This window comes from Tauraco erythrolophus, chromosome Z, assembly GCF_009769465.1.
Source record: "Tauraco erythrolophus isolate bTauEry1 chromosome Z, bTauEry1.pri, whole genome shotgun sequence".
NCBI lineage: Eukaryota > Metazoa > Chordata > Aves > Musophagiformes > Musophagidae > Tauraco > Tauraco erythrolophus.
The window spans coordinates 26,303,667-26,328,840 of NC_141496.1; the positions used below are offsets into that span (position 1 = coordinate 26,303,667).

Sequence of the window (25,174 nt, forward strand, 5' to 3'; positions counted from 1 at the left end):
GCGCGCTCGGTGGGGAGCGGTGGGAAGGACATGAGGAGGCGGTGACGGAAGTGGATGCGCAGGTCGGCGGCACGGGGCCGCGGGCTGTGCGAGAGGGCGGGGCGGCAGCTGAAGTGAAGCCGGCCCTTCCTCCACCGCCTCCTCCTCCTGCGACCCACCCCCCCCCGCCCCGCACCGCCCTCCCCATGCTGGCCTTGTGCGCGGGCGCGGCTCGCAGGTAGGCGCGGAGGGCAAGGCGGGGCGGCGGGAGAGGGGTGCCTCACGGCCAGGCGCGGCGGTCTCCGGTGTGAGGACGGCCTGGCTGGAAGCCGTGAAAGCCGCGAGCCTCCCGCCGCTGACGGGAAGGTCCCCGTCCCTCGGGAAGCCGGGCCTGGGCTACGGCCGGGCGTCCTGTCGTGGAGCCCGCGGTGGGGCCTGGCTGACCGCCGAGCGGCCGGGAGGCTCTGAGGAGAGGAGCGCCCGCTGGCCGGCGGCGAGCGGCAGGTGTGCCCGGCGCACTGCGAGGGGCCGGGCAGATAATAGGGCAGGAAACTTCACAGCCGGTGGGATCCATTGCCTCAGCTTCTGGCGGGGTTCCCGCCGTCCGCCTTCCCTGAAATAACCGCCGTTATGTACAGCTTCCAGGTGGGCAGGGCGGGTGACGGGTGGGGTGGGACGGGGGACTTCGCCTGGTAATTCTTGCACTGGGAATCAGACGTACCGCAGGAGAAATGGGCAGGATAACAATGGAGTGAGAGCTGAGGCTGTAGCGGTGGGGCTCTACAGCAAGGTGTACCTCAAGCGAGACGGGGCAGTGTGGTTTTGGTAGCTTTTTTATAAAAAGGCGTGTCACTGTTTCACGTTTTTGCGACGCGGGGACGAATATATTATCGGAGGGTTTTAAAATAAGGGATTAATTATTTTCTCCGTAACGAATGCTAGCTCTAAATGGACCAGAAAACCGGTGTGGAAGGCTTGCAGGCAGTTCTAGATGGACTAGACAAGTGGGCATCATGAAGAAACTGAGAGGGCAGAAGAATGTAAGCAAAGGGCCAGGTTTAACAGGAAATGTGGAAATTGTAGGAGACTTACAATGTGGTAATACGTTGTGGAACTAAGAATGGAGCTGAATTTGAGTGTAAAATGGAGAACATGGTTACCTCTTGTGGACTTTTGAGAAATGACAGTTGTGTGCTTACTGCATGAGACGTACCATTTTTGTCCTATTTCACAGCCTTTGTTCAGGTCGAATCAGGATTGAGGGATACTAGCCTAAATCTAAGAATCTTTTAAGACTAAGATCCAGAGTCTTTTCTTTTCATAAGGCTCCTGCCGTTATAAATTAATTGACCAATTTACTGTTGTCAAATAAAGTGCACAACTATTTTCTTTTCCTAATATATATTCACATTCTTTTTGTATTACCATTTTCACTGTTCTCCATATTTTATGTTGACTGTCCTTGTTTATCCTACAGATTTTTCCAACAAAAAGAAGGAAAGGCAAGACAGGAGAAGAAGAAGGTCTATCTTTGTTTGCAATTTGTGTTTGGAAACTAAACATACCTCCTTAAGGAATAATAAAATATTGGATATTGATTTAATTTTTTTCATTACTTGTAAGTGCAGCGGGGAATGATCATTGTACTTTGCTAATTGAGATTTTTTTTTTCCAGTCATCATTTGAATGTGCCCAAATAATTGTTTCAGAAAAGAGAGTGATCTTGAATGCCTAGTAGTGACCTGTAACTTCCAGAAGTTAAGCAATGGGTCACAAAAATGTTGAAAAGATTCTCAGCTTCTGTTTTTCCCAAGGCCATCTTAACATGAGATAAAAATGACAGTTCTTAGCAAGTTTGAAGTGTCATGCCTTACAGCGAGTAAGAGGTGCTCCAGCCCTTTCGTCATCTTTGTGGCCCTCCCCTGGACCGGCTCCAACAGTTCCATGTCCTTCTTACGTTGGGGGCCCCAGAGCTGAACGCAGTACTCCAGGTGGGGTCTCACGAGAGCAGAGCAGAGAGGCAGAATCACCTCCCTCGACTTGCTGGCCACACTTATTTGAATGCAGCCCAGGATATGGTTGGCTTTCTGGGCTGCCAGTGCACATTGCTGGCTCATGTTGAGCTTCTCACCAACCAACACCCTCAAGTCCTTCTCCTCATGGCGGCTCTCAATTCATTCTCTGCCCAGCCTGTATTTGTGCTTGGAATTACCTCAACCCATGTGCATCTCTGCTGTGAAGACAGGCTGAGAGAGTTGGGGTTGTTCATCCTGGAGAAGAGGGGTCTGGGGAGACCTTCTAGCAGCCTTCCAGTACTTCAAGGAGGCCTGCAAGAAAACCGGAGAGGGACTTTTTGCAAGAGCATGTAGTGATGTGAGAAGGGGCAACAATAGTTTTAAACTGAAAGAGGAAGATTTCAATTAGATCTAAGGAAGAAAATCTGCACTCTGAGGGTAGTGAAGCACTGGAACAGGTTGCCCAGGGAGGTTGTGGATGCCCCATCCCTGAAAGTGTTAAATACCTGATCGGATGAGTCTTTGAGCGAGTGATCTAGTGGAAGGTGTCACTGCTGCTGGCAAGGGGGGTTAGAACTAGATGATCTTTAAGGACCCTTCCAACCCAAACTATTCCAGGATTCTACGATTTTGCAAAGAATTCCAGTAGATTTGTCAGTCAAGATTTTCCTCTGTAGAGGACGCTTTCCCAGTACATGTTATATGTATTTAGATTAGACAATGCAAGATGAGGATGGGGGGAATTTCACTTATCTCAGAGCAATGTATGAGTGGATGTGCATGTTCATCATACCATCTCTAAGAGAGTTCTGATTTTTAACAGAGACACTTTTTGTTTGTAATGTAGAGTGTTACATGAGTAAAGTTCTTGGCCATACTTACCATGCTGAAACAATCTTTCACATAGCCTGGAACCAGCCTGAGAAGCACTCAGTGTTGTTAAATCACTGTTCACTCAAAAGCCAGAGCAGAAAGCTGGCTTTGTTTACTTGACTGGTTTGTGGTGTTGAGCAGGCACACCTTAGTTCAAAGTGCTGGCTGGGGTTTTGCAAGCATTGAAACGGTCATGGCATGCTGGAATGCACTGACTTCCCAAGAACGGTGGCTTAAAATGATGCGAGTAAGTGAGGTTAGGTCAGCATCTGCTGCAGAAACATAGAGTTTTCTATCCAGCTGGTGAGGGCAAGAACATTTCTTGTTGCTTTGACTGTATGAGGCTCAAGATCAATGGGATATCAAAGGGTATTTCCATGGTGCAGGCTGAACTGATTAACTGTGGGCGTAAATCAGAGAAAACTTTTGTATTTACAAACCCTCCTCAATAGTCTTTTCCGCCCTGCAGCACCACTGCTTTTGTAATTGGGGTGAACAAGATGTGAACAAGATGTAGCACTAGCTGATTCCATTGAAGCACTGAACTATCCTGGCAGTAACAATGTTTGGTGTTTGCACTAAATAAAATGCCCTTTACCTGCTGTTCATATTGCTGAAACAGTAGATATATGATAGATGCTTATGCAGCAGCACCTGAGAGCACTGGAGGGCCTTATAAGCAATGTTTTTTTCCACTGTGTTTTCATGGTTCACCTGATGGTAGAACAAACCAAACAATAAGATAACCTGAATGACAACCTCCTGCATCGAATTCAGTGTAGTACACTTACTGTCTGCATGCGAGTGTTGAAAGGTCTCTCAACTTCCTTTCTAAGACCCTCCAAGCAAGTTGGGCTGTGATGGAGATTTGCTGTGCAACAGAATAGATTCAGTTCACAGAATGGATTTGAAGCCTGATTTAGCAGTCCTAGTAATTTTGGCAGTTTGGTTTGGGTTTGCTTGTTAGTTTAGCTTGTTTTTTTTCTAGAACCACGAATACCATAATTTTAGAGATCAGACACTCTGCAGAAACAGTACCCTGACACTTCCGTGTGTTCCACTCCAGACTACTGTGTGGAAATCACCTCCCCTTAGAAAAGTCAATCAGACCAGTTTCCAAATTTCTTTTGTTTAAAGACTGTTGGAGGAGACTGCAGGGAAAGGGAGAGGATATAAGAAAGTTGTAACATGTTCTGCACATGTATGAGTTCCTACTCAAGGCCTGGATTTTCTGTTTGTTGCCATAGAGTGCCTTTTTCAATTACTTTGCTGCCAGATAGTAAGGTCATAAAAGCAGCACTGAGGGTAATGAATGTGTCAATAAAGATTTTTAAAATGTTTGTGTAGCTTGCAGATTTTTTGATTTGCTCACATTGATCTGAAGAGCTTAAAGTATATCTGTTGTAGGAGTCTAATTGATGTAGAGTGTACAGTGAATTAAGTTACAGAGAATCCTTTTTTCTGAAAGATGTAGTGAGGAAATTGATGGTATAGTGTTAAAAGGCACTAGATTTTCTTCTATTCCTTTGAATGCGGCTTAAGAAAAAAAAAAACAGTTGCTAATGGCAATTAATGGAGTTTTAAATTAGGAAGTACTAAACGTGCTATCCTCTTGCTATAGTGAGATTTGTCTATGCCAAACACAGTCAGGACACAGAGCCAAGTACTTTTCTAAGGAAAATGGCCTGGGAATTCAAGGCATGTACTCACTGTTCCATACACTGTCAAGAGCCAAGCAGATGAAACGACTGAGAAGCGAAGTGTAACAAGGACTTTAGATGTGTTTGTTCAGCAGGAAAAAGTGATGACTTATATTCTGGGGCTGTAGCCTCGTTTCTTTTGCTCAATTGAAATAATATTGCCCAGTGATTAGCTTTGAGCCATTTAACTGTACTTTGCTTGTTCTGTCTCAGACTTCTCACACACACACACTTCTTGGTTTTGCCTTGGGTTACTCAGTGCTCCACTTACTTTGCTTGATTTTGTCCTTGCTTTACTATAAAATATACAGTTACTTCTTGTCTGAAACTGAGAGTCAAAAGTGAAACTATACAGAGACATATTTAAAGTTCAAGCAAGAATTAAGGATCTCTAAATAAAAAATATTCTAACCTATTAAATTTCTGTCTTAAAATCCATCCTGAGGACACAGAGCAACTGCAATGTCTCTTACATTACAGTACTTGTAGTTTGTTTCTGAAATGCTTTTTAACTTCTTCATTTAAAGAAGAAGAAAAAAAAAGTATTCCATTCCATATGAAGCCTGACTGTTACAAAGCTTCATTTAAACTGTGCCTGTCTGCTATCATTTATATATGTTTGGTAGCACTTGAGTCTTACTTTCAGGGAAATGCCAACATACAGCATATTATTCAAGTATTAAATAATTTGTCCTGAGGCAAACTGTCAGTTTTTCAGTTGCCGTAATGGGACGTGTCACGTTTTTCAGGTATTTTTTTCTTTTTTCTTTTTTTTTTTTTTAACAAGCCCGCTAGATGGAGTCAAAACATTGAGGCCCTGTGAATGCTGATTACATGTCCTGATGAATATGGTCTTCACATTCACAATGCTGACTTCCAACACGCAGCACTGGTTCTCCTCCAGCCTGTAGGACTAGGAACTGCTGTTTAAATGGGATGTACTGTTTCGAAAGATAGAAAGTTCAAAATGGTCTTACAGTTGTTTTTAATTTAAATTGGCAGCCTTTACAAAGCTTCGTGCAGTAAATTACTGATTGAAAAGTTGTTCGTTGACTTTGCTGTGGTTTGCAAATCTGCTCTTACTTACATCCATGGGAATGTCCCCTAGAGTATACATAAGGTACACCAAGAAAAACTTAATTGTATTTATTTGCCATTAGAATATTTAAAAACTGGAAGGTGACTAAATTATCTGAATTTGAGACCCATCTCTCTCTGTTTTTCTCTCTCTTCTTTTTAAAATCTTGGCTCCCGCTTTACCCCTGAAGCTGTTATCCCAGACTTTTTGTCAGCAGAGAATATAGTTTTCCATCTTACTTGAAGCTGGTATACTCTGATTGTTGTGTGCCTACATGGAACTGTCAGATCTATTAGCAAGTACTATAAACTGGTCCCAGAAATATATATATTATCATACTTTATTCTGTAAACTTATGCTTGTCATTGTAACTAGTACTGTTTAGGTGAAGATTAACTTGAAAACTGGAAGTACTGTTGAATTGTCTTGGATGAAGTCATAGCTGTCCATGCGTAATGAGAGTTAAATGAGACAGCAGGCTTAAATCTTGTCCATACAATAAAGTGATTATCAGTAGTAGGAGCATATTGTGGACAAGCTTGCAGGTTTTTGTGTTTGTGTTTTCTAAAGCTGGTACTACCTTTTGCTGCTTCTGCTTCATAGATTGGGGCTTACTTGTTTTATTTTAATAGCATTGATAGAACCTGCCAACAAAGGGTTGCTTGGCATGTTCCCGTCATAAAAATTGTTTCTAAACAAAGCCAGACTTACATAAGTGTTTAATATATTTAAAATACTTACTGCATAAGTTAAAAATCAGTCTGTAAATTCAATTGCTTTGTTTGTCTTTGCAGCAGTTATGCTGGTCACTGTATTGCTGTAATAGAGTAATTATAAAAATCCTTCTCCTTTCTGAAATCAAATCAAATTTATGCTTTCCAGAAGCAGGAAGTAATCGAATTGTAGATTTGTTGGTAAAATAAATTAGCTGGCATTCTGGCAAAAATAGCAATGATTTCAGTCTGTAACTTAGAAGCTTTGTTTTCTTCCCAAAAATCCTCTTTTAGCAGTAGCTACTAAGCTTTTAAGTTGTTATTCAACTTACACTGCTTTTAGTAGAAATTATCATTCTTCCTGCATTTGGGATTGGCAGATTAATACCACAATTCGTGAAAACAGCTGCTTCTGTAGCACTCTTTGTTGTAGCTGAAAATCCGAACCAAGCTTTCCGTGTCTTTCCTCCTGAATTTCTTATAGATGGATGAAGCCGTGCACAAATGCATAATATACTTCCGTTTGCCCTATGTGTCATTCCACTGTCATGAGATGCCATTGAAGTCATACAAGAAAAAGGCTGGTGCAAATTGCCAACAGAGGCCAGTTAGATCTTCACCGTAAAAATGCAATCTAAATAAAGGTGTTTTAATGTCGAAGGACGTCACAGGAACATAGAGACCAGAAGGGACAATTGGAGTGATCAAGTTTGGACCTGTGCTACCTTAGGTAACTGAGTAATATGATCTATTTTATAAGCTAGTCAAACTCCATGTTATAAATAGAGGTGTTTTCACTCCCTGGTGCTTATTGGACAGCTGTTTCAGAACCTCACTGCCCTGATGATTACAAACATCTCTTAAAATTCTAGCTTACGTGTATTGCTGACCAATTTGTTCTAATTCATTCTTAAGTCAGTATTGCCTCTTACAATCAATAGTTCTTTTCATTTCGAAACATTTAAGTGACGTGCTTAATGACAGCAATCGTCTTGAGACTTTTTTGCTAGACTAAATCCATGCATTTCATATGTGTTGCTGGCAGTAGTGGAGGCTTAGGTGGCTGTTGACACTTTTGATCCTTCGTTTAGGCCAGCACAGCTGTTTTGAAGGTACACGTCAGATAGATGACGGAACTGATAAGCTGAAAACAAAGCTGTTCCCCTTGCATTTTTTTGGTCCACTTCGGTTTTCGTCCTGTATGCTGCCTTGAGTCTTTTCAAAGCATGACCCTAGCAACAGTTACGCTGCTGTCATTGATGGAGTAGCATACAGGGACAGAAATGAGCAGCAGAGGGAGGAACGGGAAAGAAGAATATCTACAGGCAATGCTGCTGCTGCTCATGAACCTTATCCTTGACATAGGATTGTTTAGGTAGGCCTGCTATTCTGCACTAAAATAATAATTGCGTAGTGTTAGTTTGGTTTCTGTTTGAAGAAAGCTGTTTGCTGTTGTGTCTGGTACCTACCATTATTAATAAAATTTGTTTTCCAGTTTATATCTAGGAAGTTAAAGTTTCTCCCAGTGATAAAATTTACTGTAATATTTTTGTAATATTTCTAATATGACAAGTGTGATTTCAGAGCATTTTTTAAACAATCATACTATTTTAGCTATATTCTTCTTTCTTGTTTCTTTACAGTTTATTTAATCTTTAATTTTGGCTTTGTTTCTTTTTTTCTTTCTTGAACAGATAAGATAAAGTTAGTAAATTATCAATTTTATTGAAGTATGATTGGAAATGTATTTATTTATAGTGTTATGTAGACAAAGAGTACGAAATACTAAGCCATGAAAGAAATGGCCAAGATTTCACCTGTGCATATATTTTTTACTTGCACATTATTTTTTACTAATCTGATGTCAAGTACTTTGGTCCTAAATACAATCCGATTGACTGGTAGCAAGGTGCCAACACATGTCTGTAAATGATTATTTGAAGAGTTGCTTGTAGTGATTGTTTTTATGCAAAATGTTTTTGAAGGCCCACCACCTTCATTTGGTCAGTTAGAAAGACTTACAGGTCTTTCTGAGTTTGCACTGCCTTTGTTAATCTACATAAATGACTGCTTCCTTTTATCAGCAGGAGGAGACAAGGTGTCAGTACTCCAAAACTGGGCAGTTCTATGTTTTCCTCTCTCTAACAGATAGACAACCACTTGCTGGCATTTATGGCAATCATTTGTGCAGCTGTCAAATATGTTATGTGTATTCCTCAATGCAACTAGCCAACGTGCTAAGAAAATCAGGTGGCACCTTTTTTTTGTATTTAAAAGTAATGATCTACGGTAATCAGGCACCCCGCATTCAAGTTCATGAAATCAGTCCAACTTTAATTATTAATTAAAATTGTTGGGTAGGCTAAAACTAGCATAATATTTTAGTGTTTGTTTCTGATGATGCGTAGATAGTCAGTGACAGGGCTGTGTTTTCTGCATATCTAGGTGAAGGTAATGAATGGCAGAAAGCTGTAGGTTCCCGTTGAAAAAGAATATCTGCTCCATATCCTGCACTTTAGCATAGTTGTCAGCTTCTGTGTTGTTAAGGCTGTTGTTTTCCATTGATTCTATTTTGCTTTTATTTTGACCCTAATTTGGCACATTTTGTATTCTTTCTGATATTCTCGGGGGTGGGGGCCAGGTGTACAGTTCAAAGCCTTGACCCTGCTTTTGAGGAGGTTCCATTTCAGCTTCCATGAGGTTGTACTGGAGCTACAGTAGCAGTATGTGAAAAACTAGACATAGAGCAGTCCAGTGGGAATCTGTTCGTGACTCAATGAAGTACTGTTCTTTAGTGGGTTTGTAGATTCAGGGTAGAATTCAGTGGTTTTGTGGAATGGGGAACTAATGCATTCTGAGACTGCTGATACTTAACCTTCTGCTTTCATGAAAGCAGTTTCATTTATCATAAAGTTCTAACTGAGATTCAAAGTTTCAGTAGTCCAGTGGAGAAACTACTAAGACATTAATGTCAGAACTGAGTTGACATCAGAGATAGAACAGAGGTGGAAGGAATGTTCTTTATTCAGGCTTCATTTTCAGAGTTAAATCATCAATATGCTGGACATTGATGTTTTTATATGCCAGCGAAAGGGAAAAGTAAACATCTTGTGTACATTGATATAGGAGGAATTGAAGCAATTTTGGTAATCCGAGGACAAAGAAATTCTCATCATAAAGCGTAGATAGAAATGTTGTCTTTCATAAAAATAATTTTGGCTAGGCTATTTGTAGACAATTGCTCTTATAGACGAGTGAGACTTTTTATTAAAAGTCTTGCCTTCAAACAGAAGCCTTGTGTGTGGCTCTTTTTGGATTGTTGGCATTTCACTCTTCTGCTGTATTTTTCCTTCAAGCTAAAGTTGCCTATCCTTTTATGCATGCTCCCTGCATTGTATGCCAAAACCCGTCTCAGCACTTAGGCACATACCAGACTGGTTTTGCAGTAAAATTAGTAGAGGTGCAGTGGCTAGGGTTAAGATAAAAAGGTATTTAATATAAAATAGTGTTCTGTAAACATCCCTTTTAGTAGCAAGCTCTGTATGTGTGTTATATTTCTTTAGTTATGGTTGAAAATTTTGTGTTGTCAATCTTACCATATGTTATGATTTATTTTTTTTTAAATTATGCGACTGAAATAGAGAGGCAGATATAAAGTCTCTACCAGCCAGAAATGCTCCTCTGGTGCTCCTGTGATCCTCCTATGATGCTAAGCACTGCAGCATTCAGTCCTTGCATGCAAGCTGTCTTTTAATTACTACCAAATGACTATCTCCCTCAGCAACTACTTCATATATAACTGAGCTATTAATGTAGTCACCAGGTGAACATCTTGTTGATGGTATGGGTTTCTGTTGGTCCCACTTCAGAGAGTTCCCTGAGTCTGTATCCTTCTTCTTTATACAACCAAGTTGAGTGTTGGTTTGCTGGGGTGGGAGGGTAGAAGCCTCTGCTTCTGAAGCCAGTATCTTACTAACTCATATTTGGTTTTGTTGCTCCAGGTCACTTTTTTTTTTTTTTTAAATACTGTCAAAAAGATTAGTTACGTATGTAAACTTTTCTGCTAGCTGAAGCTGAAATACAGTTGATTTATCTGATCAAGAATAATAAGACATATATTACAGTAAATGTATAGCTCTTCTGGCAATAGAGTGAAACTGTCTATTTGAAATTCACAACAAATGGAGGAGTAAATTTTCAAGTGAGTAACAACTAGAAGTTTTCTTCCCATGGCTGATTATGTGGCAGACATCCTGAATAAATATAAAATTATTTGTTATGATGAACATGACCAAATTACATTTTTTGTGTGTCTTGTTTTGTGCATCTTTGCAGTTCTTGGTCTTCATAAACTACAAATCACTATGTGGGTTTTATTCCTTATTTCAAAAATGCAAATACTGTCTGTTTCAGTAACTGTAATTCTGTTTTTCTTAGAAGATTGAGTAGTAATTTAATCTGTCTGGTTTTGTCAATACCAAAGTTTTTATCCCTATCTGCACTTAGTCATCCTCTAGATGGAAAAGGTAGAAGACAGACCCCCGATTAAAGTCAAATTAGACTTAATTGATAAGGGTAATATCTGTGCATGGTCTTACTGGACAAGCTATGGCTCTAATAAGGACTATGTTCTTGCTTCTAGAAATATTCTTTAATTAGTAAAGATCTGTTGCCTGGTTTTTTAATGTTCACTATAAACTGCCTCTTGAACTAGAATCTTGCTATGCAAAGATTATTTTTATACTTTCAGGTCCATTGGGCCACAGCTTGTGTTGAGAATGACATTAGGAGCTGAAATTACTAGCCAGCTCAAGGCTTCTTCATCCATAGCATCAGGCCGAAACCTTTTGAGATGGGACCTGTCACCAGAGCAAATTAGAACAAGAACAGAAGAACTAATCAGGAAGACAAAGCATGTATATGACAGTGTCGGGATGCTTGATATTGGAGAAGTAACACATGAAAATACGATACGGGCCTTGGCAGATATAGAAGTGGAATACGCAGGTTAGTGTACGTTTTCTCTGATTCTTTCTTCTATAGGGCATTCCATCTGCACATAAAGAAACATTGAGAAGAGATAGTTGTTGTTTACAATTCTGATCCATGCTGTTCTCGTGTAAAACATGTAGAGGCCTCTCAAGGATCCTCTGGTCGTAATAATCCTTCAGAATGTAACACGATGAGCTACAAAGATCTGCTGCTTTGTTCTAGAGACAAAAATAAAAGTGAGTACCAAAGCTGTACTGTTGATCTTTGACACATCCAGACAACTGCATTGGTCACCTATTTTCTTTTTGCGTATGAAGCTCCACACAGTTACTTTTTCTTTTCCAGCTGTGTATAACCGCTAGAGGACAATGTGCAACAGTGGACATACACTACAGTGTCTATGGTACGCCTAGTACATTCACACCTGATAAGCAGTGCTTTTTTCAGATACTGCAGAATCTGAGACAAGCAGGTCAAATGGAACAGCAGAAAGGTTGATAAGCTACTAGTGGGGAAAATGTGATGGCTGAGAATAGGGGCATTTTTGAATGCTTTTTTTGAAGGATGATTGCTTTACTTGCTCACTTTTATCTTATGGCCTACAAGGCCTTGAAGAATCCAGGGAGAGTTGTTGATCATGCAGTGACATCTAGATTGTTCTGACTGAATTATCAAGACGTGCCAATACCTGGATGGAGTTCAGTGGCCAAGCACAGGTCATTCAGTTAATTTGTTAATAATTGTCAGTCAGAGGAGACGGAAAAAATAAAAATGCATCTTGGATGGCTTTGTTTTGGAAAAATGTATCACATGGTGGTGGCATGACTCTTCAAAAAGTAGTCGGTGTAATAAAATGTCAAGTTCTCTTAAATCCTCTTTAAAAATCTGCAGTAGCAATAGAAGTTGGAAACAGCCGTCTTGGCTTGGAGCAAAATCTTCGCCTAGCAAAATAAGAGCAGCCTGCAGCTTAAGTGGTTGTACTGTAATGTTAGTCTGGCTTTCACGTTACTTAGAGTTACGGTTTAGGCAGATACAGTGAGTTGACTGGAATTGATGCTGGCAGGAAGACTGAGAGGTCTTCATCTTAACAGCTTCCTCTCAGATTGTTTTAATTGTACCAATGTGTTTGGTATAATTATTGTAAGCTTTTTCACCAAGGTATAAAACTCTCTACTTTAAATTATGTTAGAAGGAAAATTGATGTTTGATTCAGAAAATAGTGGCCATCAGCTTCTCTGCATAGCCACCAGGACTTGCATCTTCCAAGGTGTACTTTCTTTATCTACATGCTGTTGCAGTAGAGGGTCATATTTAAGCTTTTATTGCTAAACTTCAAAGCTGTATGTGAAATTAGCATGACTTACCTGTGAAACAGCCCATAGCGTATGATAAGAAGGTATTACCACAGCAAGACTTCCGTTCAAACCTGGGATCTTTAAGGCCTGTGTGTCTCTTTCACATGTACATGAAAACCCTCCCCAGTAATTGGAACTTATTATCTGGAAAGACAGAGATGACAACAGGCCTTAAATTTCACTTGGGAGCTGCCAAAACTCACTTTGTCATTTTGAAATATCTTGGCATGAGGACAGGAGGGAGGGAAAAGCAAGCTTTCTATGGACTTGAAAAAGAACCATATGCCCATGTTTGCATTCCAAAGGTTTCTGAAGGGCTGAGAATATCTAAGGGTTTGATAAAACAACTTCACATTACATAAAATTGCAAAGCTTTAAATGATCCTAAAATGCTACTCTAAAATGTGCTGTTGAGGAGGTGGAGGGGAGTGAAATTATAACTGGTTTTGAATTAGGTTAATTCAACTGGTCGTAACAATTTGTTTCTATTTTAGCACTTCTATTCAATGTCATTATAAGATGTGATATAGCTTTAATAAGCAAGGATTTACTTAATCTCTGAAGTGTATTCTAAAAAAGTAGCATTACTCAGCTTCTGATCTCTAGAAGTTCAGAATACATAGACAGCATCTTCTGTGTTTGATGTATTGTGTCTCCTTAAACACAGAAGAGAAGATGGGGATTTGACACTGGTCTCATAGAAATATGAAAATAACTTCAGGACAGATGGACCTGTTTGAAAGATTCAGAGCTCTTCACTTTAAATTTTAACATGGAAGCATTTGTGCCACCTGTGAAACAATGTCAGTCTTCACTCACAAATGATTTATCTTTCAAATATCATGTATCGTATTTATACACCTTTCAGTTGACTTTGTAGAAGTAAGAAGGTGAAATAATTAGACTTGGGTAATAGATAGTTTCTGTAAAATGTTTATTTGTTATAATGGTGTGCAGTTTTGTCCTTTCACCTGTCATTTTTACATTATGTGTAATCACTTCATTTGCTTCAAGCCTGATCTGAAGTGCCAGGATGCGTTGGGTACTTGTTTCTTATATCTTCTGTAAATGTCACAAGGGGGGGAAGTTCCTTATCCTTAAAGCATTTCTAGCCTTCTGTGTAAGTGTTCCTTGCCTTTTATTTAAACAGTGGAAAGAAGCATGTTGGATTTTCCCCAGCATGTCTCACCTGACAAAGAGATACGCTTAGCAAGTACAGAAGCTGACAAAAAGCTTTCTAGTTTTGATGTGGAGATGAGCATGAGAGAAGATGTGTTTCAGAAGATTGTTTATTTGCAGGTAAATCACAATGATATCTACATAGCTTGTGGAAATATAAATAAAATTCCAGCAGTGAAAAACTTTTCTCTGAAGAGGTTAGCATCCACAGCACTTTTCAAGGTCCCTGTTACTGGTGTGTTTTTCCCCTATGTCAGTACCAGTCAAATCTTTCCAGTGGGGCACAGCTGTGGAAAAAGGCTGTGTTTTTTCAAAAACTTGAGCCAGTGTAACTTGGTGCTCCCACTCTTTGCCTCTTATGTCTAGTTGTGTGTCTCCCTCTCTCTTCATTGCAAGAGCTTTGACTTTTGTCTAATCTTCCAATGAGCTGGTACAAGGAAGCTAGTAGCAGAAGGAAGCCCATAAAGAAAAAGAAAATTTATTGTTTTCTGCTGGCTGAGCTCCCTGAACTGGTTTGCTCGGAGCACCACCAAGCGGGAAAGAAGAAAAGTGGCAATATGGCACACTATTTAGGTTGGTGTTAGTATACTGCTTTTGATTTTGTGTCCAAAATTTTGCTTTCTTGAAGAGCAGAGCTGTTGAGAATTTTAGATTTTAAAGTTGAGTTTCACAAACTCAACTTTATATATAGTTTTTATAAAAGTTAAAAAAGAACGTGTAACTGGGAGTGACCTCTGAAATTACCTCTTTTGATCTACTAATTAGGGACAGCTACATTGTATACTCCTCCTTATTTGTTGTTTAAGCCTCAAAATAAAACTAAGTCAAAAGATACATTTACTGTTGAAGTAGTTTCTGGCCCTTTTGTGTTTCTGTTTAGCTTTCCTTGTAATAGAGCACCTACAGGTATCTTGTATTCTTCATTTGTACTGATTATTTTGAAGCTCAAACAGGAAGAATGTTTGTTTTTGTTACAATGCATCTTGTGACATTGAGTAATAATTTTCCAAAACTGCAATTTAAAGATAATGCAAGGAAGCTATCTAATGTGAAAACTAAAATATATACATTTGTCTATGATTCAGATGTGAACCTTCCCTTTCAACCACACTGATTTTTGACCTTCTTGTGATGCTGGTACTATATTGGAGCCCCATTTCTTGGAGTTGTTGTTTGTGCTTTTTGCAGCGTTGACTGGAAACAAGAATAATGTTTGCAACACCATTGTCTTCTATTGCTGTGTTTTCTAGGCACGTTTTCAAGTGTTCTCCTCTAGCTGGATATTGTTGTTTATGTGTTTGTGGAGGTATTTAATGGTGCCATTTTGAGGGCCTTCTGTTGTGTTTTGGCAGATAGTGCCTTATGTTGATTTTATTTTCCTCCTGCTCTGTTGCTATTAATAAAGTAGTTTGATAGGTATTTATTATTTGCTGTGATTTTCCCCATCCTCTAGTATAGAGTACACAGATATGTTTAGGGCTAATCTGCCATATCCATTTATCTATCTATTTTTAATTTACAGGAATTTCTGATAGCAGCTAGTGAAAACTCATTGCCGTTATTTGCTAGTAGTATTTTCTTACTATCTTTTTTTAAAAAAATCTTTTTCATTTGGTGCTTTCCGATTTCATTTTCCTTTGCAGCAATACTTGGCTTTTATGATAGTTACAATTGTTGCTTAATCTCCATTTAATTTTTTTAGAGATTTTTCTTGGCTTAACTGCAGTGTGCAAGCATTTTTTAGTATTGGTTTTCCAGAGATGCAACCTCTGAGCATACATTAACTTCATAATAACTATGGAAATAGTGGCAGATTTTACTGTGGAGCAGATGTGAAATTGCCAATAGTGCCAGACCGATCAAGTCTTGCTGTTTCCAAATCACAAAGCTCTTGTTAATTTTTGCTACATTTTTAATGCCTTCTCCTGTTAGAAACTCATAGCTGAAAAGTCAGGTTCCAGAAGCATGTAAAAAAAAGGACTTCCACAAACAGAAATGTTTTGCAGAAATTATTTTATCACTTTAAAAGAGACAGTAAAACATTTTTATTAAATCAGGTGTTTCATGGCCTCAGTGAGGGTTTAATAGTTCAGGGATATGAATTCAGTTTTGTAATCCTGCACAAGGGCCAGATTAAAATATGGTGAGGAGAGTGAGGGCCCTCACACTCCAGTGTTATTTATAATACAGTCAGTCCACTAAAAGGTGACTAAATCTGCTTGATCTCAGTGATATGCTGAATTTTTTTGCTCCCTTTAGCAAGGACTAAACTTTTCTAAGTTAACAACTGTTTAATATTCTTCCTAAATTCTGCTTTATCTAAGAACTCCTGATGGTGGAAGATGCATGATGTTTTTGTATTTAATAAAAAAAAAAAAAAGCGAACAACAGACAAACAAAAAACCACTAAAAATAATCTAGTCTCTTTCTTTTCCCCTCACAATAGGGGAGAAAATTCCTGTATAAATTTATGTTGTTGAATATGCTACAGATCTTACTCTTTAGAAAACTTTAATTTTGGGATCTGAAACTTGGAATAAAGGTGAATTTGGTAGTGAAACTGTCATTTTAAATTTTATTACTTTTAACATCTGCACATGTTGGCTAGCAGAGGCATGCTTAAGAATGTTGCCAATCTTCTCCACCCACACGCCCTCAGGAAACTCAGCCTGATGTAAACATCTGCTGCAGTTTTTTGTTCGTGATTATTCTAAGTAGGTTTTGTTTCTTATTCTGCCTGAAGACTTCTTCATGGAATAAGGTAGCATGGTTGTCCAAAACCAGTATGAAATAGTATATAAAATCACCAACTGGGACCATTCTAAAACTTCTGGAAAGTTCCAAAATTTCATGTGTGTAGTATGTTTGAAATTAGCACTTCTGTTCTGGAAATTGTTCATCAGAGAAACACAGAACGATGTAGACCATCCTGACCAGACCAAAGTTCAGAGATGACCACAGAGCACACTTTGTTCCTATGCTTGTGGGGTTTATATGCTTCTTTACTCTTAAAAACATGACAGGTCTTTTTGAGTGTGTATCATCCTTATCTTAAGCATGTCTGTGATGCAGAGGAATTTCACAAAGGCTTCTTAGAAGCTATTTAACATTGATTGCTTTGAAGTGTATGGAGAGTTGAATAGTCATCAGGAGAAGGAGGAAGAACACTAACTTGGTGTTCTCCTCCTTTTTCCCAAAAGAATCTTTCTATTTCTTAGCTTTAGAAGGAGCCAATATTTACTGGCTTTAAGGGCTTAAAATTAGTGTTTGAGAATTCCCTTCTTCTGCCTAAAATCTTTGCTGGGTTTGGGTCCAGCAGATTTTCAGGAGCATGACAGTTCCATATACCCAGTGGAGGGGCTGGAAGATCCCTCACAATGCCTAAAGAACTCAGTGAGACTTTTCACAATCCTCTGTCCTTAACCATTACTGTAATAAAATCAGTGTCTTTTTATAGCAATTACAGTACTCCGTTTTTTTTTTCTCAGCATTTCAATTTTTGAGCCTTGCAGCACGGTTAGCACTATATTAATGTTAATGTAGTGACAATATCTGCATTTTTCACCTCTGTCATTTTGAAGTCATACTTTTTCTGTCACATTAGTTCTAGGTCAGAAAAAAGAGCCCTGGCATTGTAAATTGTCCAGTGAAAAACAGTATGTGAAAATTCTGATTGTTACAAATACTTTTGTACTCAATATCACAGCATTGAAACTCCTAGATGTAGTACTTGGTAGCATAAAGATTTTCATGAAGCTGCAGAATTTCAGGGAGTATTCTTTACCGTAAGCAGAGCAGGAAGCCCAAGTGTCACAGTGAATAAGCTAATAGCATTCTGTTGTGGTTTAACCCGAGCCAGCAGCTAAGCCCCAGGCAGCTGCTCGCTCACTCTCCGCCTGCTGGGATGGGGGAGAGAATCAGAAGGGTAAAAGTGGGAAAACTCATGGGTTGAAATAAAGACAGTTTAATTAGTAAAGCAAAAGCCATGTGTGCAAGCAAAAGCAAAACAAGGAATTCATTCACTACGTCCTATCGGCAGGCAGGTGTTCAGCCATCTTCAGGAAAGCAGGGCTCCAGCACACGCAGTGACTACTTGGGAAGACAAACGTCATCACTGCAAATGTTCCCTGCCTCCTTCTTTTTCCCCCAGCTTTATATGCTGAGCATGATGCCATATGGTATGGAATAGCGTTTTGGGTAGTTGGGGTTAACTGTCCCAGCCATGTCCCCTCCCAACTTCTTGTGCACCCCCAGCCTACTCACTGGTGGGGTGGTGTGAGAAGCAAAAAAGGCCTTGACGTTGTGCAGGCACTGCTCAGCAGTAACTAAAACGTCCCTGTATTATCCACACTATTTTCAGCACAAATCCAAAACACAGCCCCATACGAGCTACTGTGAAGAAAATTAACTCTGTCCCAGCCAAAACCAGCATTCTTTTTATCTTTATGTTGAGAAATATTCTATATGGCTTGCCTTACGGATTGATCACAAATGAGGTTGAGGGTGTGAGGTCTGACTTGGAGATGACAGAGGGCATGATTTTCGTCACTTATTTCCCTCCCAAAGGGAGACTTCTACTGTTTACATTCTTTTATTTAAAAAAAAAAAAATAAAAGTGATGGTCAAGTGCTGTAAAAAGTCGTAGCCATACTGAAGGTTATACCATGCAATCACATGGCTCAATCATCACTGACTTCAGCTGTGTGGTGACCTATAATAGTTAGATCATCCTTTCATGAGTCTATGGATTCTTTTAAAAATTGCCCGTAAACAGATAATATAAAAAAGAAAAAATAATCATCATTCCTCTTATGCTAGTAATGATAAACTAAGTTAAATCTACTGATTGCTTTAGAAATGTTTATCATAAAGTGAAGTGATTGTTGTCATTTTTCTTGCTGGACTTAGAAATTCTTGCATATAGACTATTGGTATATGCATGAGAGTTTTAGGCACAATTGTACTAAATGCTTGCTTAGCAGTCCTGCTGTAGCATATTGCTACTGGCACTTGTGACTTTTTGCAGGGTAAAAACAAAGCTAAACCATTCTAAGCTCCTTCATGGTTCTGAAAAGCAATTTCCACTAATTTTTTAATCCTATATGCAGGACACTCATGGGAGTAGACGTTGTTTATGTGTTGTTGTGCGAATTATTTTTTAATTACAGTTGGGAAAATATCTGTTTCAGAGTGTTTATTCTTATTTTCTCTTAGACTACAACTGGATTCCTGTGTCTTTATTTTTTTCTGTTTAAGGAAGAGAGGTAATTTGCACTGGCAGGTCATTAGTTGACAGCTGTACACAGTTGTGTAACTCTTTCATAAAATTTGTGTGTTTCACTTTCCTAACTTTTCAGAGGTGCTAGTCAAGAGTTAATTGTATGTAGGTAAGCCGACAAGAGGGTTGTTAAGACAAGTCAGAGCTGATTCCAACAGTTTCGTGTTTGTAGGTGAACTTAATAGAATATGTCCTTTTTAACAAGGACTGCAAGTTAACACCTTTTTTACATGTTCACTTTTAGATGAGGGAAGACAAAATTAGAATGTGTACAGCATTATTTTTAATTTAGGACAAAATGTAAGTTTCCGAATTAAACAGTTAATGCTGTAATCAGTTTGAAGGAAGACCCTCACAGGGTGGATCCATATTCTGTTACAATGAGATTCTTGTCTCTTAATGTTGGTTGCTTTAGGAAATGACCTTTCAAGAGTCTTTGTACTGGCATAACCAGACACGGAAACACTGTTTTATGTGTTGTCACTGACTGATCTGTTCTGAAAGACAAGAGGTATATGCTTAAATTTTATCCCATCTGATAACGTTCAGTGACACATCTAATCTTTTGGGTTTTTTTTAATACCTCTAAGTTTTAACGTGCAGTGTTACCTTATAGCACTGATTTTCTTCAAGTGTGTGTAAGAAAGCTATGCCTACAGAAAAAGCCTAAGTGAACTGTACTGTAAACTAAAAGGGCTTGACATTATGACAGCCTGTAAATGTAATGAGGTATGTGGTGAAAGAAAATTATTTTAAATCCATGCTATGTCAATATAAGAATTCTATTGCGTAAGGTAACTGTTTGGACAGTCCTTCACACTAAAATCCAGGATGTTCCTTTTTTACTATGGTGGTGTTCTAAAGAAGAACACCCTTCTAATTCAGACCCTTCTAATGCTTGGTATGTTTCTTATGCCATATTGTAAATTTAATTATTCTATACTGTCATTTCAGCAAACCTGCGATCTTGAGCATGTAAAGCCTGAAACAAAGCGATACCTAGAGAAATCGGTTCAAGTGGGAAAAAGAAATGGACTCCATCTTCCTAAAGAAGTGCAGAATGTAAATATGGACTATTAGTTTATAAAGCAAAGGTGAAAAACTGTTGAAGGAATGAAATTATGGTTGTATAGCTGTACGAGGCATATATTTGAACTTCGTGCTTTTGGACCTGCCTAATTACTGCTCTCATCTTAACTGTGCTTAGTTCCAGACCCATCCTTCAAACTTCAATCACCTTAAGGTTTTTCAATTAATCTGTTAGCCATTCACGGTACTCAGTGGATAGAGGTGGATAGAGTAAAAGAAGCCTATTTGGAAGAATTTTGTTATATATTCAGAATACAGAGAATGCCTAAATTAGATTCCTAGCCAAGAGACCTCTCAAAAATGTTATTTGTGAGTCCAAGCTTCAGGAATATATATAATTCTTACAAAGACACAGCTATTTTAATTTCAGTTATTAATCAATGTTTTACAATGTGTCCAAGATTTTAGCATTTTGCTTAGAAAAACTTGAGGTAGCTTAAAGGGAGCACAGGCCGTGCTGAGAATTTTGACAGTGTTAGGGGAGAATTTATGCAAGCATATAAAAGCACTTGCCACTTGTGAAAATCATGAAGTAAAATTGTCAGCATCCGAGATGCTGACATAATTATCTTTGCATTCTGAGTGGTGTTGTGTAACAGTCTTGGTTAATGACTCTGGAATAGACTTTACCCTTTGTAGAAAATAATCATTCTTCATCCATGTCTCCAGTTACTGGGAACAGTTTCATGTGTATTTGTATTGCTTAAGGGCAGCTGATGCCTGTAAAGGAATTTTGAAATGCTTTATCAGGAGACAATAGTTGAATTACATTTAGGTAAAAACTTGACTAATCATAGCCTCTGCCTATGTTTTGTATTTGGTGTGTATTCTTCTACTGGTAAATACGGCGTTTATGTGAACTTGACAGTAAGGGGTAGAGACATGCTATGAGATGTATTAGAAAATGTTTCAGATGGGTGAATATGAAGATTTTAAAAAAGCTTTTGGAATGATGTTTTTCAGTACGTTGCCTGCGTTTTTGCTCCCTTGATTCTGATTGATTTTATTGGATATTTTTACTCTTAAAATTGTGGTTTAGGCTTTTCAAATAAGAGAAAATAATTGAACGTTAGCAAATAACGCTGTTCAGAGAATGTCTTTATGTGTTCAGTCCCCTTTGAGTTGAGAACACGTTTGAAACATTGTTGGAGAGATATCGGCAAGGCAGGATTCTTTGGCAACAATGTTGCTCAGGAGCAACAGAAAGATAAAAGGGAGGCTGAGGGAGAGTGAAATATGATGCTACTACAGTGTGTTATTTGCTCAGTGCTGGTATTTGCTATTGGCTAGTATAGACCCTAACTGGAAAAAGTGAAATACTCTTCATGTGGAGAATAGTAATTGCCAAGTTTTATTTTTGTTTTTCCACTAAGTTTAGCTTATACTCAATACAGGAAATAAAGACGATGAAGAAAAAATTGAGCGAGCTGTGTATAGACTTCAACAAAAACCTGAATGAGGAAAACACATTTCTTGTGTTTTCTAAGGAAGAACTTGGTGAGTAGTATGCTTGCTCTTTCCCATTACTTCAGCCTTCCAGTTTTACTGGAGTAATGTTTTTTGGCCCAGTGAATGATGGTTAGATCAAGTGAAATTCTGTTTTCCAACATTCTCTGTTTGCTTTTCAATCCTTCCCCAAAGTCAGTTTAGAGTTACCCTTTCAGGTGTTTATGATTTCTTCATGGATTTGTGCTTTCTGAGTGTTTGCCTTGCATCAAGTTAGCATATCTGTCCTGCCTTTTTTTTTTCTTACAACTTTACTCTTCTCTACTTCTTTTCTCAGTTCTCCATCATCAGGCAGTCCCCTGTGTATTATATTTATTGCAATTATTGGAAAAATTTTTCTGTCCCACAATATATTTTAGCTAATTCAGTCATTTAAACTGATCTAGAGATTTCATGTGACAGATAATTTAGGGATTCATTATCTGAAGGGTGTGCTTTAAAATGTGCTTTAATAACACCAGAGATTTTTTTATGTCTTATTCAGTTTTTATCTGGTAGCCCTACATATATTTGTTTTGCTCACAATTTTTATTTTTCTTGGTTGTGATGTGAAATTTTTACCAAATAGTTGTGAAAAGAGGAGTTATATTTCCATGGAGATTTCTGATGTGAAATTAGATAGCAGCAAAACAAATGCAACAATATCACAAAAAGAGAGGGGAGTAAGTAATTATTTGTTTATTAAATTGTGTTCTGTAGAAGGCCTTACTGATGACTTTATTAAGAGTTTAGAGAAGACTGAGGAAGACAAATATAAAATTACTTTAAAGTATCCCCACTATTTTCCTGTCATGAAGAAGTGCTGCATTTCAGAAACCAGGAGAAAAATGGAATCTGCTTTTAACTCGAGATGCAAAGAGGTATGTCATATATTGACTGTTCTACAGAGCAATGACAGAGTTGAAAAATGGAGCTAGACATTCAAATGACAGATTTGAGTTCTGTATATTGTTAGGTGTCATGGTTTTAGGCTGATCCAGCAACTAAAACTCACACAGTCTCTCCTTCTCCAGTAAAGTAGAGAGGAGAGAAAAAAAAAACAAAAACCAAAGGGACTGAGGGTTGAGACAAGAACAGAGGGAGCACCCACCAACCATGGTCCTGGGCAAACCAGACAGGGCTTTCTCAAAGCAAAACAGTTTATTAATGTTTACTTAGAAGGACAAAGGGAAACAAAACCGATTACTCGAGAGGACAAAAAGAAACAAAACCAGATTTTAAAATCGACACCTTCCCCCCCTCCTTTCCTTTTCCTCCCAGCTCTACCTCCTCCCCCCAGCAGCACAGGGGGCAGGGACTGGGGGGGTGCAGGTCAGTTCATTCCGTGCTGTTACTGCTGCTTCTCTCTCAAAGGAGGAGGACTCCTTACACCCTTTTCCCCTGCTCCAATGGATCCCTTACCCACGAGGAAAAATCCACAAACTTCTCCAGTGTGAGTCCAGCCCACTGGAAACAATCCTTCCCCACAGATTGCTCCAGTGTGGGCTTTACCACAGTCTCGGCTACTTAGGGAGCTGTAGCCACTCGCTCCGGCGTGGGTCATCATGCAGACTCCAGATGCTTCTCTGCCTTGTCGTGCACCCCAACATGACCATCCTCAGTCTCAGGCATCTTCTCCCCACGGGCTGCGAGTGGGTCTCTGCTCCACCGAGGCCGTCCTGGTTGCAGGGGGGCCGCCTGCCATCTCACCATCAGCCGCAGGCAAAACTCTGCTCCAGCACACCTCCTCCCGCTCCATCCTCACTGACCTGCTGTCGATGCAGCTGTTTCTCTCAGATCTCAGTCCTCTTCAGGTGAACTCAGCCCAGTGGGCACCCCGGGAGTGGGGTGCCCCCGAGTTCCCTAGCTGGCTCCGCCGCCGCCATTCTCCGTGGGCGGCGCTGGTCCGACGCAGGCAGCCGCCCGGCCGGGAGCCAGGGAGCGGGGGCAGTGCCCTCCTCCCTTCTCTGCTCGATCCTGGGCAAAGCACCTTTTCCGGTTCCTTTGTCCTGACTTAAATAGGGCAATTCGCAGAGGCGCCCTATTGGCTCAACCCCGAGGGGGATGGCAGTCTGATCTGGTGGCCAGAACTAAGCCTAACCCGGCTCCAAAACCGGGGAGGTCGCAGGGAGCAAAACCCCTCTCCTGCCACCAGAACCCCCACCCCCTCCACATCAAACCATGACATCAGGTACTGTGAAATCAAAACTTATCAGTGTGATCTTTAACAGTTCCTTGCTCCAGTTAATTCTGGATGTCTGAAGACCTTAAATGTTGATAATCCGCCTGTGTGTGTATGTACATATCTTGAAAGTTTCAGTGGTGCTGTTAATCGCAGTAGGATTTTGCTCTTTTGCCAAATTTCACTATAGTGTTCTGCAGCTGCTTACTGGCACTTTCCTCCTAGAGAAGGACATCTGATTGTAGCTTCTGTAGTATTTGGAATTCTTCAGAATGAGAGGGGTTAGCTAAGCACACGTTTTAATTGTGAAGTACAGGTGATTAGATGTGTAGTTAACACATTGCATATTGATGAGAATTTTAATTAGATGTTAAAAACCCTCTAGTTTTTATAAAAGATTCATTTAGTTGTCTGAAAAATAGCAGGAAACATGCTTTATAAAAAGAAGAAATAATTTCACAAATAATTCGTTTGATACTGATGACACCAGGCGCCTAGACAGGTACAAAAATAATGAAAAGGATAGGAAAGATACCAGAAGTGTCGTCGAAGCAATTGTACCAACCATTCATTCATTAGCGAACAATCACAAAGTTGAGCTTTTGTACTTGAAGTGCTGGGAGATATGAAGAGTACATGATGAACAAAAATGGCATTAAGAACTGAATGCTCTGTGAGTCAGCACGCCTCAAGGGATGTGCTGTTAAAACTGTTGGGCAATGTTTGAACCTAGTGCTTGAAAAAAAGGTTTGTGTCTGAGAAATGTCACTGTTCTTGAACTGGAGGTTAACACAGTTATATTTTCAGCTCCTTGAGGATACCCACCGCATTTAGGTCAGGGCCTGGGGTTTTTGTGTTTCAGATCTCTTTTGGTGACTGCTGTTGTCAGAGTGGCAAAGAGGGAAATTTGCAAACAAGCTTTGAATGTTGGTACAACAGCTTTGCAGTCTGTCTTCCTCACTAACAAGCAATTAAGCTTGCTGTCCACCATTTCCCTGTTATCTTTCACATTTAAATGATTGATAAAGGAAACAAACTCTTTGCAACAGTCAAAGATTTGTTATTATCCTAAAGGAAATGGTATATTTTTCAGTTAATTAAAACAGATAAATTATAACAGGAAGAGTAATGACTCTGAGTGACTAGAAGTCTGGCCACCTACAATCAAATGCTGTGACAAAAAAATTACAAGAACCTAGCTAAACTTACATAATTCTATATTTGTATCTTAAAGTGTTTTATTCTAAATGTTTGGT

The 25,174-nt window shown here is 39.3% G+C and overlaps 1 protein-coding gene across 1 annotated transcript in view; it reads left to right on the forward strand.

Moving 5' to 3' along the window:
• Positions 1 to 11,112: 11,112 nt before the first annotated feature.
• NLN (neurolysin) overlaps positions 11,113 to 25,174 on the forward strand; it is a 28,745-nt gene continuing 14,683 nt past the window's right edge. Inside the window, exons 1-5 of the mRNA XM_086629354.1 lie at positions 11,113 to 11,365; positions 13,856 to 14,004; positions 20,117 to 20,224; positions 21,646 to 21,748; positions 22,457 to 22,617. Coding sequence (XP_086485480.1) covers positions 11,137 to 11,365; positions 13,856 to 14,004; positions 20,117 to 20,224; positions 21,646 to 21,748; positions 22,457 to 22,617 — 750 coding nt within the window. The 5' untranslated portion in view covers positions 11,113 to 11,136. The remainder of the gene's footprint in view (positions 11,366 to 13,855; positions 14,005 to 20,116; positions 20,225 to 21,645; positions 21,749 to 22,456; positions 22,618 to 25,174) is intronic.